The 17,078-nt window shown below is 38.5% G+C and overlaps 1 protein-coding gene across 2 annotated transcripts in view; it reads left to right on the top strand.

Moving 5' to 3' along the window:
• Positions 1 to 17,078, top strand: part of GUCY1B1 (guanylate cyclase 1 soluble subunit beta 1) — a 53,449-nt gene that overhangs the window by 22,351 nt on the left and 14,020 nt on the right. For both annotated transcript variants that reach the window (XM_061142245.1, XM_061142246.1), the window contains exon 5: positions 13,231 to 13,428. In XM_061142245.1, coding sequence (XP_060998228.1) covers positions 13,231 to 13,428 — 198 coding nt within the window. The remainder of the gene's footprint in view (positions 1 to 13,230; positions 13,429 to 17,078) is intronic.

Consider the following 17,078-nt stretch of genomic DNA (forward strand, 5'->3'; position numbering starts at 1 on the left):
ACAACATTGTTTTAAATAGTTCTGAGTCCATTTGCATCAAAATCAATAGGCAGTTTTAAAATTGCACACAATTTTATTTTATTACTATTATTATTTTTTTGGTGCAAGTATGAACAGTAAGGAAACTGTAAAGTTAGAATACTATAAAGTTTTCATCAATATTGTTTATATTTGAATTTCTTCCTGGTTTTGAAATTGAATATCTTGATGGCAAACTGGTTGTATTAGCATATTGCTTTCCTGAAAAGTAGATATTTATGGTATGAGTAGGCTAATTTCAAATAAATTAAATGGACTTTTTAAAAAAAGTGCCTATGAGATAAAGCAACTGATTTTCATAAAGTTTTTTAAGATTCTAGTTCACATATAAAAATTGACACTTTTCATTACATAAAATAATAAAACATTCTTTATGGTAGACATCAATCCTTTGTAAAAGAGTAGGATAAACTAGGCCTTATTTTAAAGATATTTAAAACATTTTTTTGAGTCTTTCAACACTTGACTTTAACTAATCATTGAGTCCTTAGAGTCTGTTTCCTAAACACTGAATTTTTCAGAATCCTACCACTTGTCTTCATTTCCCCTAGCCTTCCGTGGAACATTCCACCATTCTCTACAGAATGCATAGGTTTCCTCATCTCTCTGCGTGACTCCATCTCCTCACCATTCTGTAACTAGTGGTTTTTCTTAAAAGCAAATATATCTCATTCCATCATTTACTTGCTTAAACCCTTCAGTGATTCCCAGTTGCTCCTTGGAAATGTAAAAAGCAATTAAAATAATTGAAACTACTTACACCCCCATCTACCTCTCTTCCTCTCCTGCAGCTCAGCCAAACAGAATTTCTTTCAGACTATATTTTTTTCTAACTAGCTTTCTGCATCTTCTGAGCTTTTGCACCTGCTCTTCCATTTGTCTGGACAGTCTTCCTACTCCTTTTCACAGGATTGCTCCTTCCTGCTCCTTTTCCTAGACTGACCTTCTTCCTTCTGCTGGTCAGATTACTTCTTCCGGGAAGGTTCCACTCCTCTGTTAAGCCTCTACCCTGTTGGAGTCAGGGAATTGACATTTCTCATGTTTTCATAGTGTGTGTATCTCCCTACACACAGGAGTTCTCACTGTAGATCATTTCCTGTTTGGGACTGCAATGTAAATCCCATGAGGCTGGGGGTTGTGTGTAGTCCCTTGATGATAGTATTATCACAGATACTATCTGGGAATGAAAAAACATATTTTAAAAATGAATAGTTGCTCTTTATACAAAAATAGGAAGCATATACCCCAATAGCTCAAGATTAATTCTATTAAGGGTAAAAAAAAATTCATTTTGAGTGAGACTATATAGCTTTACTAAGAGATTCATTATAGACTGAAATATAGAAGAGTAGACATGCCTTAGGCCAATTTCCTTTTCATATGGACATGGCAAATTACTGTTTATTAATAAATATGCAACTAACATTACTTATATCTATTGAAATTTTCAAAATGTTTACCCTGACATTTCCATCTGAAGCTCTCAGGTAGCAATAAAATAGCTACTGAAATTCCAACACTGGAGGCCACTGGCCATGCCTTGGGCCAGGCACCTCTGTTCACTTGCATCCTTCTGAGGGGTACTTCCTTGGGGTTGTCCCAACCTCTCAGTTGGATACATTATTAAGAATTACTGTATCAAAATACATATCTTTTGCTTTTCTTGAAATAATTTTTGTGTTTTCTGAGTACCAGGCATAGTATATAGCAGGCAATCAATAGTCTTTGAATGATAGAATTAGTTAATTCTGAGTTAGATGTATATATTTTTTATTTGGCCACTAATAGGCTATTTTATCTGGTTAATAATGCCATTCCTTTATAAAAATTTTATAATCAAGGATATGCTGTGTAGATAGTATCTGTAGTTCAGTTCCAGAAAAATATTTGTTTCTCACTTAGCTTTTGTCATTTCCTTTGATTTGTGTATTTAAACAATTTGACAATTTAAACGGCTTAAATAATGGACAATTCTCCTGAAAGGTTTTGCTGCCAATATAAAATTCCTGGTTATGTTTACCCAATCTCCCTGTGCTTTCAAAGTCAATTTAAGAATTTTTACATCATGTCTATTTTTAATCTACCTCAAGACTTTCACAGAAAATAGCTAAAAAGTCTAAGTAGGTAAAGTAATAAAATATAAAAAACATTTTTAAAGGAAGCTTTTTAGAAAATTACTCTTCTTTAGACATTACACAATTTGGGATTGATTTTTCCTAAATGTCTGTGAGACCATCAGTTTGTGGACTGCTTATAAAAGTAGATAATCCTTGCAATTAATTATTATCCTTTTCCTAACTTAGTAACCAGAAATATGATTTATTATAAAAAGATAAACAAAAGTAAGAAGACATTTTGATTTAGGTTTTTGGATTTTATAGATTTTTTTCCTGGATTTCTTGTCTTAAAGGTTAGACTGTATTTCACAAGAATTTTTTTCTCTATTTTGCCACTTTCTTATTCTTGAATTAGGAATAAAATGTGGTTTCATGTTGCTGCTGTAGTAAATTTCTATGTGAAACTTCTAGTGTATTGATTAAAATAGTGCAGAAAATACATCAGATTTGAAAGCTCAATAAAACTGCTGGTAAGGAATGTCCAATCTGATGGTATTCCACCCTAATCCACGCTCACCTTGACTTTTGATATCCTATTGCATTATTGCAGGTTGTCTTTTCCAAAAATTGCTGCAATATGATTGTACTTCTCCTCCATGACAAGTTAGAGCTGCCCCATGTCCCCCATGACAAGGTAGAGCTCCCATCCCTTGGATCTGGGGTGACTTTAGTGATTATTTGATCAGAAGAGTGTAGCAGAAGAAACATTCTTAATACTTCCTAGGCTAGTTCATAAGAACTCTTCAAATTTTCGTGAGCGTCTTGAAGCACTCGCTCTTGGGATGTTCCCTGGAGGAGCCCACCATGAAATGAGATGCTCCAACCACAGCAGCAGCGCTGCCGACTGAGCCCTCGTGTGTCTGGGTGACCCATCCTGGGAATCAGCCTGGTGGAGCATTATGGTGACTCCATGGCAAACTTCCATGTCACCCCACTCTGAGACCTTTCACTGAGTCCAGATAACCCACAAAAACACGAGAATGATATCATTGTGTTAAGCTAATAAGTCTGAGGTGCTTTGATACATAGATAATTGGAACAGTATTCTGTGTGCTATTTTCCCCTTTGTTTTTTGTGTCTGTGTTAGTAGGTATATGTACATATGTACACATATTTACAGAGAAGTTGAGCTTTGATTAATCTGGGTTTGAAAAGATAAGATTGCATATGGTCTCTGGGACTGGAATCTATGAGTCAGTTCATATCAGGGCTACTGATCCACTTTCAGTGGTGTTATGTTATTATCATGTAATATATTCTTTACCTTCCTAGTAATTTTACAGATATAAAATGAAGCCTAGATGAACGTGGAAAGCTGTCAGGTTGACTACTGAAAAATAAAGGAGTCATATATAATCTTAGAGGCCAGTTAGGATTTGAATTATGAACCTGCTTAAATAGAAATAGGAATCTCAGTAGAAAAGCAAGCAAATACTCTCTAATCATTAGCTGGAAACCTCAGCTTCTTCCACTTTTACTGTGGGTTTGGGGCTGTTTCACTCACTCTCCCAGTTCATATATGCCAGAGTCTTCTGCCAGGGCCTGTGTTCAGCCTGTAATGGGATTTCCTTAAATCTGTGTTGGCTCTAGGTTTTGGCTTCTAACAGACAACACTGTAATTTGGCCAGCCTGCCAGGAGCAATCTGGGATTGATGGCCCATCTAAAATTCTTAAATGTTTGTGCAAAGTGTTATTTTGGGAAAGCTGAGGTTTTTTTCCTGAACAGCTGTGAAATTCTAATACTTCCCTAAATTATTTATAATATTTTTTAGAAAAAAATGCACCATTCATTTTATTTTTAACTTTTGAATTTCAAAAGGAACTTTTCTCAACATCCAAATGCCAATTTCTGTAATCTGTATCTACTTGAAGAAAATGCACAATGTGAGAGCCACAAGTTGAGTTTAATTGGTGTCTTACTGAGGACTATGGCCGGGGAGACAGCATTTCAGGAGGCTCTGAGAAACTATCCCAAAAACATGAGGGTGGAGGTCAGTGTGTGTGGGGTGTTGGCAGAGAGGGGCGTGCAGTCAAGCACACATCTCCGTACAAAGCTGCTGCTGGTCACAAAGAGCAGGTATCATAGTTAATGTTTTTAGTGCTTCTCTAAGTGTGGAAGATGCAAGAAGCCAGGTTCATGAAAATTTTCTCCTGAAAATATCTGAGGGCCTGTTCTAGCAGTTCTCCTCATTCTTCATCCTCACCCTGACTTCTTTCCTGGTGTATTGAAGGTCAGCAGCTATAGGGCTCAGGGACTAAATTCTTATAGAACATGGTGGCAAGTGACATTCCTTAGTTGGCACATGAAATTTTAAAATTTGATACGTTAGAATTTTTAAAGGAAGATAATATTTTAGAATTTTAAGAATTTTTCTTTGAATAATGTATATATTTTCACAGTTTTGCAAAATACAGTCAAATGAAAATAAATGAATTTTTTTTTAAAACATGAATTTAAAAGCAGTATAATGTGAAATGGTTTACACAGGTAATTTTATGACTATTTTCAGTTTTTTCTTTAATTACAATTTCTCTTGAGATGATGGTAATAATAGGTAATTTTAAAAATACCATTTAAATAATTTTAGTGACTCAAGTATAATTTCTTTTTGAATAAATCCTTATGCTAAATTGATTCAGTCATGTCAGACTCTGTGAACCCACGGACTGTAGCCCACCATGCCCCATGGAATTTTCCCGGCATGAATACTGGAGTGGGTTGCCTTGCCCTCCTCGAGGGGATCTTCCCGACCCAGGGATCAAACCTGCGACTCATATCTCCGGTACTGGCAGGTGAATTCTTTACCACTGGTGCCACCTTTACATTATTTATTTTAGAAAAGAGTCCCTGTATCTTTTCGGTTGGAAAGCTACTTCTCAAGGAGTTGCTTGAAGCAGAAAAGACAAAAGTATCATTAAACTTTGACTCTTACTTGTTCTGACCTCATACCACTCACACCCTGACCTTGGCGTTTCCCATTATGTGGGGGTGAGTTTCTGCTTTACCTAGGTCCTGCTTGTTTCAGTTTTTCACATTAAAATTCTGACATGACATCTTTCTTAAAAACTTAAAAAATGATTTTCAAATTATGTGACTCTCACAATACTTGTTGGTCTTGCTTTTCAGAAGTGTGAGGAATCAAAAGAAAGGAAATACTGTGCCACATTCCTTTCCTTAAGTGCAGAGAGATTTACAACGATTGATGTTTAATGCTTTTTCCTGGTATAAACTTCAGTAATGCTCTCAAATAACACAGATGGGTCCCTTCTCTCCATCCACTAGAATAAAGATTTCATTTTTAAAAATTGATTAATTTTGGGAGGGGCTGTGCTGCTTGGCTTGTGGATCTGTTTCCTGTCCAGGGATTCAACCTGGGGCCACAGCAGTTAAAGCCTGGAATCCTACCCGCTAGGCTGAGCCTAATCACCTCTAAGGGACCTCCTTAGAATAAGGATTCTTTAAAAAAAATTATTTACTTATTTATTTTTATCTCTGGCTGTTACTGCAACGGCTTTTTCTAGTTGTGGCAAGCAGGGGCTACTGTTTTGTTGCGGTGGTGGGCTTCTCACTGCAGTGGCTTCTCTTGCCGCACAGCACAGCCTCTACAGGGCTCGTGGGCTTCAGCAGTTGTGGCTCACGGGCTTAGTTGCAGGTGGAATCTTCCCGGAACAGGAATTGAACCCTCTCTCCTGCATTAGCAGGCGGATTCTTAACCCCTGGACCACCAGGGAAGTCCTAAAGGTTTCTGAAGACTGAAAAATCTCTTTCTCAAAACTTTTAAGGCAAGGCCTTACTCCACTTGTTTATGCGCATCATTTAGGAATTTTTAATTAGATACCCTGGAAGCAGGGGAATGATGTATTTAATTCTCAGAAACTTTCCTCTGTACTTATATATGTGTGTATATATATATATATATATATACACACACACACACACACACACACACATATATATAATGCTTATGTTTGCCATATTAGAAAGAGAAAATTTGCGTTTATTTTGAAACATTCCAAAATCTTTAAAAATATGAATCTTTTGAGTATTTCTCAAAGGACTAGTAAATCTCTTTTGTGTCCTAAATCTGTGGTGTGTACTAAATGTAGAACTTGTTTCCTAGGATGCTAGCATTGGTTTTTCCTCTATAAATGACAAAGCTAGGAGACTTAGAGTAGCAGAATTCCTGAGAAACAGTTCTTTCATCTTGCATGTAGAAAAAATGGTAAAATGATATCAGAACATTAAGAGAAATGGAATGAAAACCTCAGACCAGCCTTTTAATATATTGAGGCAAAATAGATGAACAAAACTCCTCTTTATTCCCTTCCTGTTTTCTAGTGTCATAAGCTGAGAAGAATGATGTGAAAGCATATTTGAGGTTGGCTTTACTGTTTCCTGGGAATCTACTTGTGCTGAAATACATGTGTTGCCATTCAGCTCTTTTCTTTGTATACCCACCTCCATGGGTATATTTAGAAATTAAAGAATACCAGTTTCAATATGAACTCTTGTTCTTCAGAATATATTGCTACAACCATGTGGATGAATAATTAGCTTTGTATGGATGGTATTATAAAGTGTAGACAGACAAGGTTTTCTCTTGGCTATTTTGAGTGTCTTTTCTGTGACTTTTGAGGTTGCTGCAAACAATTGGAGTCTGTGAAGAAAGCACATTTTTGGCAATACTAATGTATTCAGTTGGAAATAATTTAATTTTTAATCATGAATTCTTTTTTTCATAATAGACAGGCAGTGGTAATAGCTTTAATTTTGAGAGATTAAAACTCCGAAAGGGAAGCTGTAACTAAAGAAATCCCAAGAGTATTTTTATGGTTAGATACTATCTAAAGAAAATCAATATTACATTAAGTGGTGTTAAATCTTTTATGCTCCAAGAAAGCACTTTAGTTGTCCATTTAATTAAGAGCAAATTCAACAAAACAGTCAGTCTCTGGAGAATTGGTTACCACAAAGACTTAAAAGATTAACATTTGACTTCGTGCGTTTTGGTTTCCCACTTGCTTTGAATTGATAAATTTAAGCAATGTTTTATTATTAATACCTCAGTACCATCAATAACTTTATTTAAAGTAAATGTTAAATTAAAAAGACTTTATGTAATTAAATTATTTAAATTAAAATGGCTCCACATTTAGGGAGCAGTGCCTGTCCCTACGTGACTCCTGACCTGAGTTCTGGGCTGTTCTGGCCCATCTCTCACTTTCTTTAGCATCAGTGATGCAGAGAAAGTAAATGGTACCATGGTTACCACCTCCTGCCGTCTGCTTAGCTGCACATATAAATGTGCACATAGTATATGACAGAAGATGAAAATAGATAAATGTGAAAATGATATGGGCATACTGACCTAAGATACACTGTATTTGAATATTTCATAGAAGAAAAAGTAGAAAAGAATTAAAATGTATATTTCAAGTTAGTGTTTGACTCATTAAAAATTTTTTTTTCTGTAAAATGAGTCACAATCCAGTACCTGGGCCTGACTACATTAGGAAATTTCTTAAGGAACAAGAGCAACAGCTTAATTTAGCAGCAACAAGCTGAATTTTGACTTTGTGGGAAACAGAGATATGTATAAAACCCTTCTGGTGATTTCCTTTCTCACCAGATTTTCTCTGACAGCATTTTCTGCAGCATCAGCAGAGCGGTGAGGGGTCTGGCAGGGTTATGAAGAGCAGGCTTCAAGTCTTCCCTTCCCAGGAAAGGATTCCCAGGGGAAGAACTTGTCATAGGAAAACCCGCCGTGTTACTTACCAAGTGGCTTGAGGCTTCTGTAAACTGACCATCCTCAGCGCCTGCCACGTGGAGTTCCTTTCCCATGGCAACAGCAGCCTCTGGAGTCAGGACCACTTGCTATTTGAGTTAAGAATTGGCCTGGCTTAATTAGAAGAGGTGTAAATTGAGAGAAGAAAACAAGATCTTAGCACTAAGCATGAATGCATTTCAAAAAGAAACCAGGGTCACCAGTTGAGGAGACAAGATGTTTATCTGAGTCAGAATGCCAGTCTCTGAGGCCTCAGCTCTCACCTATGCTCTGCGTCTTTGGCCCCGGCTTCACTCTGAGGTGTTGCTCCCTTTCATGCACCCAAAGCCACTCTGAACATTGTTGGGTGATTTAAACCACGAACTGCTTACAGTCAGGGTCTGCGTTGTGCGGATCTGATCCAGCTCTGTACCCTGCCCCCGCCTGCACCGCACACCCTGCGAGACATGCGTGCACGTGCTTTATACAGTGGGCGTGTGGTGCACGTACAATGCACATACAGTGAGTAGATGGCATGAGCACGTGGCGGGGGCCAGGCTGCAGTGCCCTGATGGAGTCATCTTGTTCCACACTCGCTCCACCTCCTTTCTGATGCCTTGCTGGATCCTGTTTCCCTAAACTGGCCCCTTTGAGATGTTCAGAATGCAAACCATCCTTCATTTGAGCCCATCTCCAGCACCTTCTTTTCAGATGTGCTCCTTTTTTTCCCCCAAGAACACCATGCATGTGTGCATGCTAAGTCGCTGCAGTTGCGTCTGACTCTTTGTGACCTATGGATTGTAGCCCACCAGGCTCCTCTGTCCATGGGATTCTCCAGGCAAGAACACTGCAGTGGGTTGCCATGCCCCTTCCTCCAGGGGATCTAACCCCCCAGGGATCGAACCTGAGTCTCTTATGTCTCCTGCATTGGCAGGCGGATTCTTTACCACTAGTGCCACCTGGGATACATCCCCAAGAACACCATGACAAATCTTTATTGCAAAATTGTACTTAAATTAAGTATTAATTTCTTACTGAAATCAACTCTTATTACGAAATTTACAAACCATTTAAATATGAGTTTGAAATCTCTGCATACTGAGTTATACTTACATGTGAAATATATATGAAATGATATTATTTTTCCCAAACATGTTCTTTATCTTTATTTCTGGCATTTAATCCTAGTTTTAAATGCCTTTTCATTTAAAAATTATTCCATCTTTTTAAGAGAAAATCTGAAAATTTGATACTTTATTTCTTGTTGAAAAATCATTTTCAAGCTGTAACTCGGGGGAGGGGGGAACTTTGCAGGTCCAGCTTGCTGCCTTCTGTCAAAAAGACCCCAGAACAGAATCCTGTCCCCATATTCCCCTCTGAGCTGGCCCCCTGAAGAGATGAGAGGAGTCTTTTGGGGTATCAGATGTGCTCCCAAGGCCTTTGGTATTCTGAGATCGTTTGCTTTTCCCGTTCTGTTTAGCAATAACCACCGGTTGTTGACAGATTACTATTTGATCGGTGAATTAGTTTTTTTATTGTTACAGTAACAAATTACCACATGCCTAAGTACTTAAAGGAACACATTTATTATCCTATAGTTTCCTAGGTTGAGAGTCTAAAAGGGGTCTCCCTGGATTGTAATGTAGATACCAGCAGGACTGGGAGGTGGGGTGGCATTTCCTTGCTTATTCAGGTGTTGGCAGAATTCAGCACCATGTAATCATACATAGACCCGTGGACCAGTTTTCTTGCTGGCTGTCACTGGGGGCTGAGTAGGGCCCCAGGGGACCACCCTCCAAGGCCCTGCACAGGGTATCCTGCATCTCAAATCCTGCTTCCTTCTCAGCTTTCATCCCTCCTTGTAACCAGGAAACGTTCTTGGCATCTGAGACTCAGTCATTCATGGAATTGGGCTGGGTCCACCCTATTAATCCAGGATAATCTTCCCAACTTCCCAACCCCACTTTGCCACATGAGATAACATATTCAAAGAGACTAGGTCTGGAAATCTTTGGGCTAATATTATTTTGCCTACTACACCTGGGTGTGCTAATGTTTTATATACATCATTTTAGTTATATCTATTTTATCAGAGAAAGTCAAGTCTTAGAATTGGGTAAATTGGCCACATTATCATGAGATGACACTTGTTCAGTCGCTTAGTCACGTCCAACTCTGTGACTTAATGGACTGTAGCACGCCAGGCTTCCCTGTCCTTCACTATCTCCCAGAGTTTGCTCAAACTCATCTCCATTGACTGGATGATGCCACCCAACCATCTGTTGCCTCCTTCTCTTCCTGCCCTCAATCTTTCCCAGCACTGGGGTCTTTTCCAGTGAGTCAGCTCTTTGCATCAGGTGGCTGAAGTATTGGAGCTTCAGCTTCAGCGTCAGTCCTTCCAAGGAATGCTCAGGGTTGATTTCCTTTAGGATTGACTGGTTGGATCTCCTTGCAGTCCAAAGGAATCTCAAGAGTCTTCTCCAGTACCAAAGTTCAAAAGCATCAATTCTTTGGCTCTAGGCCTTCTTTATGGTTCAACACTCACATCTGTACATGACGACTGAGATAACAGTGGCGTGATTTAAATCCAAGTCTGCTTGATTCTAAAGTGACCTTCCCCATGACTCCAACACTGTGCTGCACTGTGTGTGTGTGTGCTATATATGTGTAGCACACACACACACACACAAACAAGTTATGAATGTGCTGAAAAGCCAAGTCAAAAGTATAGTTTGCATCATTTCTTCTGGTGATCTTTAAACAAATCTGTTTTTTTTTTTTTTTTAATATTAGAGGGTGATACTAGATAGTGGGAATTTGGTATGTTCTGAATTAATCACAAAGCTATAAGAACAGAAAATATTTATTTGCAAATTTATTAGTTTTCCAAGACTTCAGTTCCAAAAGGTTCAATTTCACAGGTTCACTGTGAGGCTGTACCTTGATTGAAAACTCTGAAGAAATTCAGTGCAGTTCAGTCACTCAGTCATGTCTGACTGTTTGCGACCCCATGAATCGCAGCACGCCAGGCCTCCCTGTCCATCACCAACTCCCGGAGTTTACTCAAACTCATGCCTATCGAGTCGGTGATGCCATCCAGCCATCTCATCCTCTGTCATCCCCTTCTCCTCCTGCCCCCAATCCCTCCCAGCATCAGGGTCTTTTCCAATGAGTCAACTCCACATGACGTGGCCAAAGTATTGGAGTTTCAGCTTCATCAGTCCTTCCAATGAACACCCAGGACTGATCTCCTTTAGGATGAACTGGTTGGATTTCCTTGCAGTCCAAGGGACTCTCAAGAGTCTTCTCCAACACCACAGTTCAAAAGCACCAATTTTTCAGTGCTCAGCTTTCTTCACAGTCCAACTCTCACATCCATACATGACCACTGGAAAAACCATAGCCTTGACCAGATGGACCTTTGTTGGCAAAGTAATGTCTCTGCTTTTTAATATGCTATCTAGGTTGGCCATACTTTCCTTCCCAGGAGTAAGCGTCTTTTAATTTCATGGCTGCAGTCACCATCTGCAGTGATTTTGGAGCCCCCAAAAATAAAGTCTGACCCTGTTTCCACTGTCTCTCCATCTATTTCCCATGAGGTGATGGGACCAGATGCCATGATCTTAGTTTTCTGAGTGTTAAGCTTTAAGCCAACTTTTTCACTCTCCTCTTTCACTTTCATCAAGAGGCTCTTCAGTTCCTCTTCACTCTCTGCCATAAGGGTGGTGTCATCTGCATATCTGAGGTTATTGATATTTCTCCCGGCAATCTTGATTCCAGCATGTGCTTCTTCCAGCCCAGCGTTTCTCATGATGTACTCTGCATATAAGTTAAATAAGCAGGGTGACAATATACAGCCTTGACTTACTCCTTTTCATATTTGGAACCAGTCTGTTGTTCCATGTGCAGTTCTAACTGTTGCTTCCTGACCTGCATACAGGTTTCTCAAGAGGCAGGTCAGGTGGTCTGGTATTCCCATCTCTTTCAGAATTTTCCACAGTTTATTGTGATCCACACAGCCGAAGGCTTTTGTGAGGTACAGCCTCACAGTGAAGCAGAAATAGATGTTTTTCTGGAACTTGCTTGCTTTTTTGATGATCCAGCGGATATTGGCCATTTGATCTCTGGTTGCTCTGCCTTTTCTAAAACCAGCTTGAACATCTGGAAGTTCTCGGTTCACGTATTGCTGAAGCCTGGCTTGGAGAATTTTGAGCATTACTTTACTAGCGTGAGAGATGAGTGCAATTGTGCGGTAGTTTGAGCAGATTGACTTAATTTCCAAAGTGATTTTAATTACCAAAATATTATTTCACAAAAGAAATATACTAACATTTTCATATGCTTATAATTCTGATATAGTTTTTTGAATTAATAATTAAGGTTTAGTATTGTTAGAGAAACAAATGGTAATATGTGATCACTTTGGGAATTCCATACTACTTATCATAACATAAATATACAGCTGCCCAAACTCCTGTAAATATGCATATCTTTGCTTTAGCTCATAACTGTGTTTCTTTTTTCTGCTTCAGGCATCCTTTTATATCCCCCTTGTTTGTTTACCCTTCCTTAAAATATTTCTACTGTAACAATCAAGATGTTTTTCCTTTTTTAAAATCTACTTTATTGAAGTATAGTTGATTTGCAATGTGTTAATTTCTGCTGTACAGTAAAGTGACTCTATTATACATACATACATATATATATATTCTTTTTCATTATGGTTTATCACAGGATTTGAACATAGTTCCCTGTGCTATTCTATAGTAGGACTTTGTTGGTAATCCATTCTTTATATAATAATTTGCATCTGCTAATCCCAAATTCCCAATTCATCTCTCCCCCACTCACTTCCCCCTTATTAACCACGAATCTGTTCTCTAGGTCTGTCCTCTATGTCTCTATGTCTGTTTTTGTTTCGTAGATAAGTTAGTTTGTGACACAGACTGGATTCCACATTTAAATGAAATCATATATTTGTCTTTCTATCTTCCTTCAGTTAGTGTGACCATCTCTATGTCCATCCATGTTGCTACAAAGGCTGAGTATATTCCATCGTACGTATGTACCCCACCTTCTTCATTCATTCACACAGATGCTTTTCTTAATTGCATTACCTTAGTTTCAGGCTCTCTGGGTTCTGGCCTTGTCAGGATGCATCCAGGGAAGGGTGTGCCCTGGGAGCATTCATGTGACCCGTCTGTCTGCCCCCAGACTCAGCTCTGAGTCTGCTCTCTCAGCCTTCTCTCCTGAGAGTGACTGCCACACAGAAGCAGGATTTACTCATCACCGTTTCCTCTTCCCCGCAGAACCTTGATGCTCTGCATGACCACCTTGCTACCATCTACCCAGGCATGCGGGCACCCTCCTTCCGGTGCACCGATGCAGAGAAGGGCAAAGGACTCATCCTGCATTACTACTCAGAGAGAGAAGGGCTGCAGGATATTGTCATCGGAATCATCAAGACAGTAGCTCAGCAGATACATGGCACCGAGATAGACATGAAGGTAATGGGCAATAACAGGGGCTCCTCTGAACGCGGGTGACATATTTGGAGTGTTAGAAAGGCTCCCAGTTTACCCTTGGACATCGCTGTTAGTGGACCTCAGCAGAGGTACAGATCGGCCATACAGTGGTGGCACTGGCGATCTTCTATGCTTGGCCTTGGAATGCATTATACAGGAGAGTTTTCCTTGTGGGAGCAGATTTTTCTATCCGTTTATACGTTGCTTAAGGCAATGGGAAATTTAATTTGCATTTCCTGGGAGTCTTACTTACTGGGAAGCAGGAGAATCTGTGACTGGCTTAGCCGTGGCCTTCAAAATACAAAAACCCATGGACACATTCTAAAATAATATGAAGTATTATTTCACTGTTCATGGCTTCTTTGTGGATTTTTTTTTGCGGGGGGTCCATCTGTGAAATGTGGTTAGAATATCTCATTTTGTGAGCTGAAAGTTTTGCTTTAAAAAAAAAATTAGACTGTTTTGTAAAAGCCTGGTCTCATACTTGCTTTGTTATTGATGATACCCACTGTTTTGAGTGATGGTTTTAAGGTACTGATATAACAACTGTGCAGTAAAAGGAACCATTGCTTTTCCATATTTCTGACCTAGAGAGCTGCTCCCAGGCAGCTATGTTTTGTGTGTCTTCATATTTAAACACAAGAGCCATTTTTTAGTAGCCCTAAATTTGACAAAAGTGGGGAGAGGGGTGCCCTATTACTGTTTAGTTTTTTCACAAATGATAACATTTTATTATAGAAAAAACACCCCAAATATAGGATTTTATAAACACTGGTAGGTGAACAAGTGCAACTTTAATCATAAATACAAAGTAAAAAGGCAAAAACTACAAGCCTTTTACTTTTTAGAGAAATATCATGTTCTGCAGAGGTGGTCTCACCAGAGCACAAATGCGACTCCATCTCCTATAGAGGCTTCAGGTTCACTTTCTGAACAGTCTGACAGTTTCAAAATGATGGCAAGAAGTGGCATGAATAAATCACTGAGACTGATTCTTAACTTTCTCTTGACTTTTACTTGGTAAAGTCTCCCCATCACATGTTGACAATTTAAAGCCTCTGCTCTGGTTGTGTTTATTCACAAAAGGACCTCCTGGAATCCTAGCCATCCTTCCTACGCTTACTCTAGAGTATTTTCATAGACGTGTGTACATTAGTTCAAGATAATACTGGCTGTTGCACATTATGCAGTAAATCCAGCTACTTTCTTCTAGCTTCCTTACCTTTTTTTTTTAACGGTCATTCTTTCTTTATGGAAAATCTAATAGGCAGTGTACTTTCTCACATATACAGTTACATTCTAACATATGTGGGAAGCCCAAACTTTAAGTATAGTATTACACAAATAAAACTTGTAGCATTTAGGTTGATTATATTAGGAAAGCATCCTGCTTATTTAATCTAGTAACATTGCATTACATTTCAGTTTCTTTTTTTCTTTTCTGGAGTTTCTGTTAGTTCTGACATGATTCCCCAGGTGCATTCTTTGTTTTTCTACTACTAGAAAGTGGGAAACATGGAACATGATGTTATCAAATCCAGAGACATTTAAAAATTAAAAACTTAAGTAAAGGATTGAAATTCACCCATGATTAGGAATCTCACTGGAAATCAATTAAAATTCAATATGCCTTTCATTTCCAACTTTGGATTCTAACACCAAACTAACACCTCATCTCGAGTGAGGGAGCCTGTGTCAAGGGGGTTGTAACACTGGTCTGCTCTTGGTTTGTTAATTACTTAGCCAAGCTGAGCAAGAAGCAGGTACACAGAAACTTCAGGAAAGAAACATTGACTGGGGCACACTTGGAAAGTGCAATTGCCATGGTGATTAGAGTCTTTGCTTGGGAGGTTGATAGCAGTAGCACGTCTATATACAATTCAGGTTTTTACTTAGTTGTGGTAATCACTTATAGACACTTTATATAATATGGGCTGTTCGTTGATTCAAGTACTCCAAAATAGATGTCTGAAATATTTGTATTGGGTATTTACATTTGGTGTATTTAGTTTTTTCAAGGGCAGTGTTTTAATTTCCTGAGGTATTCCTTTTTTAATTAATTTATTTTTTATTGAAGGATAATTGCTTTACAAAATTTTGCTGTTTTCTGTCAGACCTCAACATGAATCAGCCATAGGTATACATATATCCCCTCCCTTTTGAAACTCCTTCCCATCTCCCTCCCCATCCCACTCCTCTAGGTTGATACAGAGTCCCTGTTTGAGTTTCCTGAGCCATAGAGCAAATTCCCCTTGGCTATCTATTTTACATATGGTAATGTAAGTTTCCATGTTACTCTTTCCATATAGCTCACCCTCTCTTCCCCTCTCCCCATGTCCATAAGTCTATTCTCTATGTCTGTTTCTCCATTGTTGCCCTGTAAATAAATTCTTCGGTACCATTTTTCTAAGTTCTGTATATACGTGTTAGAATATGGTATTTATCTTTCTCTTTCTGACTCATTTCACTCGGTATAATAGGTTCTAGGTTCATCCACCATCCTGAGGTATGCTTAAGTCTGTAAGTCTCATAAGTCTGGAGCTACCAGATAATTTAACTACTTAAGAAATAGTAGACCATGTCATGAAGTGATAAATGAAGGATAGGTTACAAATATAATCAGAAAAGCTATTTTGCAGATTTAAGCAAAGCAGAAGAGTAGAATTGAGGAATTCGTAAACTTGGCTTGCATATAGTTCAGTTCTTCTAGCTGAAATGGAAAGAGCAAAACATCAAAATTTTTAGATTGCTTTGTGTTGCTTTGGAGACTTTAGGGAATGAGTTTTCTTGGGGCAAAATTTTCCCATTATAAATGAGAATACTGATCTTTAACCAGTGTAGATTGGTGTGGTAGTTTTAATAGTACTACACTGATTTCACCATGAAATAATATGTGGGAATATATATACAAGGGTCCATATTAATTGCTATTTGTTCCTCAGTGTCCGAGTTTGGTGCAGTGAACTAAGGAAAAAGGGGGAAAAGAGCAGTGCTTCTCTTATTTAGCTGCAACTGAAGAAATACTCTCCCAACTGCCTCCCATTTTGATCTGGCTGCAACTTGAGATATGTTTTTTCCTTTTTAAGAGGACATGTTGGTTGCAGTTTCTTAAACTCAAAAGAAAAAATCTTTTTTATACCTTAAGCATGCTTGTGAATAATATTTAGAAATGTAGTTATTTTTTAAATTAGAGAGTTTCGCTCATAATCAGGATTACTCCCATAGAATAAGCTTCTAGATTTGGAATTAAATCAAAGAATATAATTTGGGGAGGGGGATTTTTATGCATATTGTCAATCTGTCCTTCAGAAATACTAATCAAAATACCCTTCCATTAGTGGTGTATGAAATGACTCTTTTTTTCTGTTCCTACCTAATATGGCATTGCAGTTTTATATACTTGCCAGTGATAGATAAAAAAGACATCACATATATTTTAAGATATGTGCTTCTGTCATTTAATTTTCCTCTGTTTCTACACAGCATTTTTTATCATATTAAACAGCACTGCTCTGTCTGATGTGTAGGTCGTTTACCGTACATGTGTGCCTGGCTTGAGGGGCCGCTGAGCCTATGGGGACAGGGGGTGCTTTGCTCCAGATTCTACCAAAGAGGCTGCATGGACCACCAAG

This window comes from Dama dama, chromosome 5 (genome assembly GCF_033118175.1).
Source record: "Dama dama isolate Ldn47 chromosome 5, ASM3311817v1, whole genome shotgun sequence".
NCBI lineage: Eukaryota > Metazoa > Chordata > Mammalia > Artiodactyla > Cervidae > Dama > Dama dama.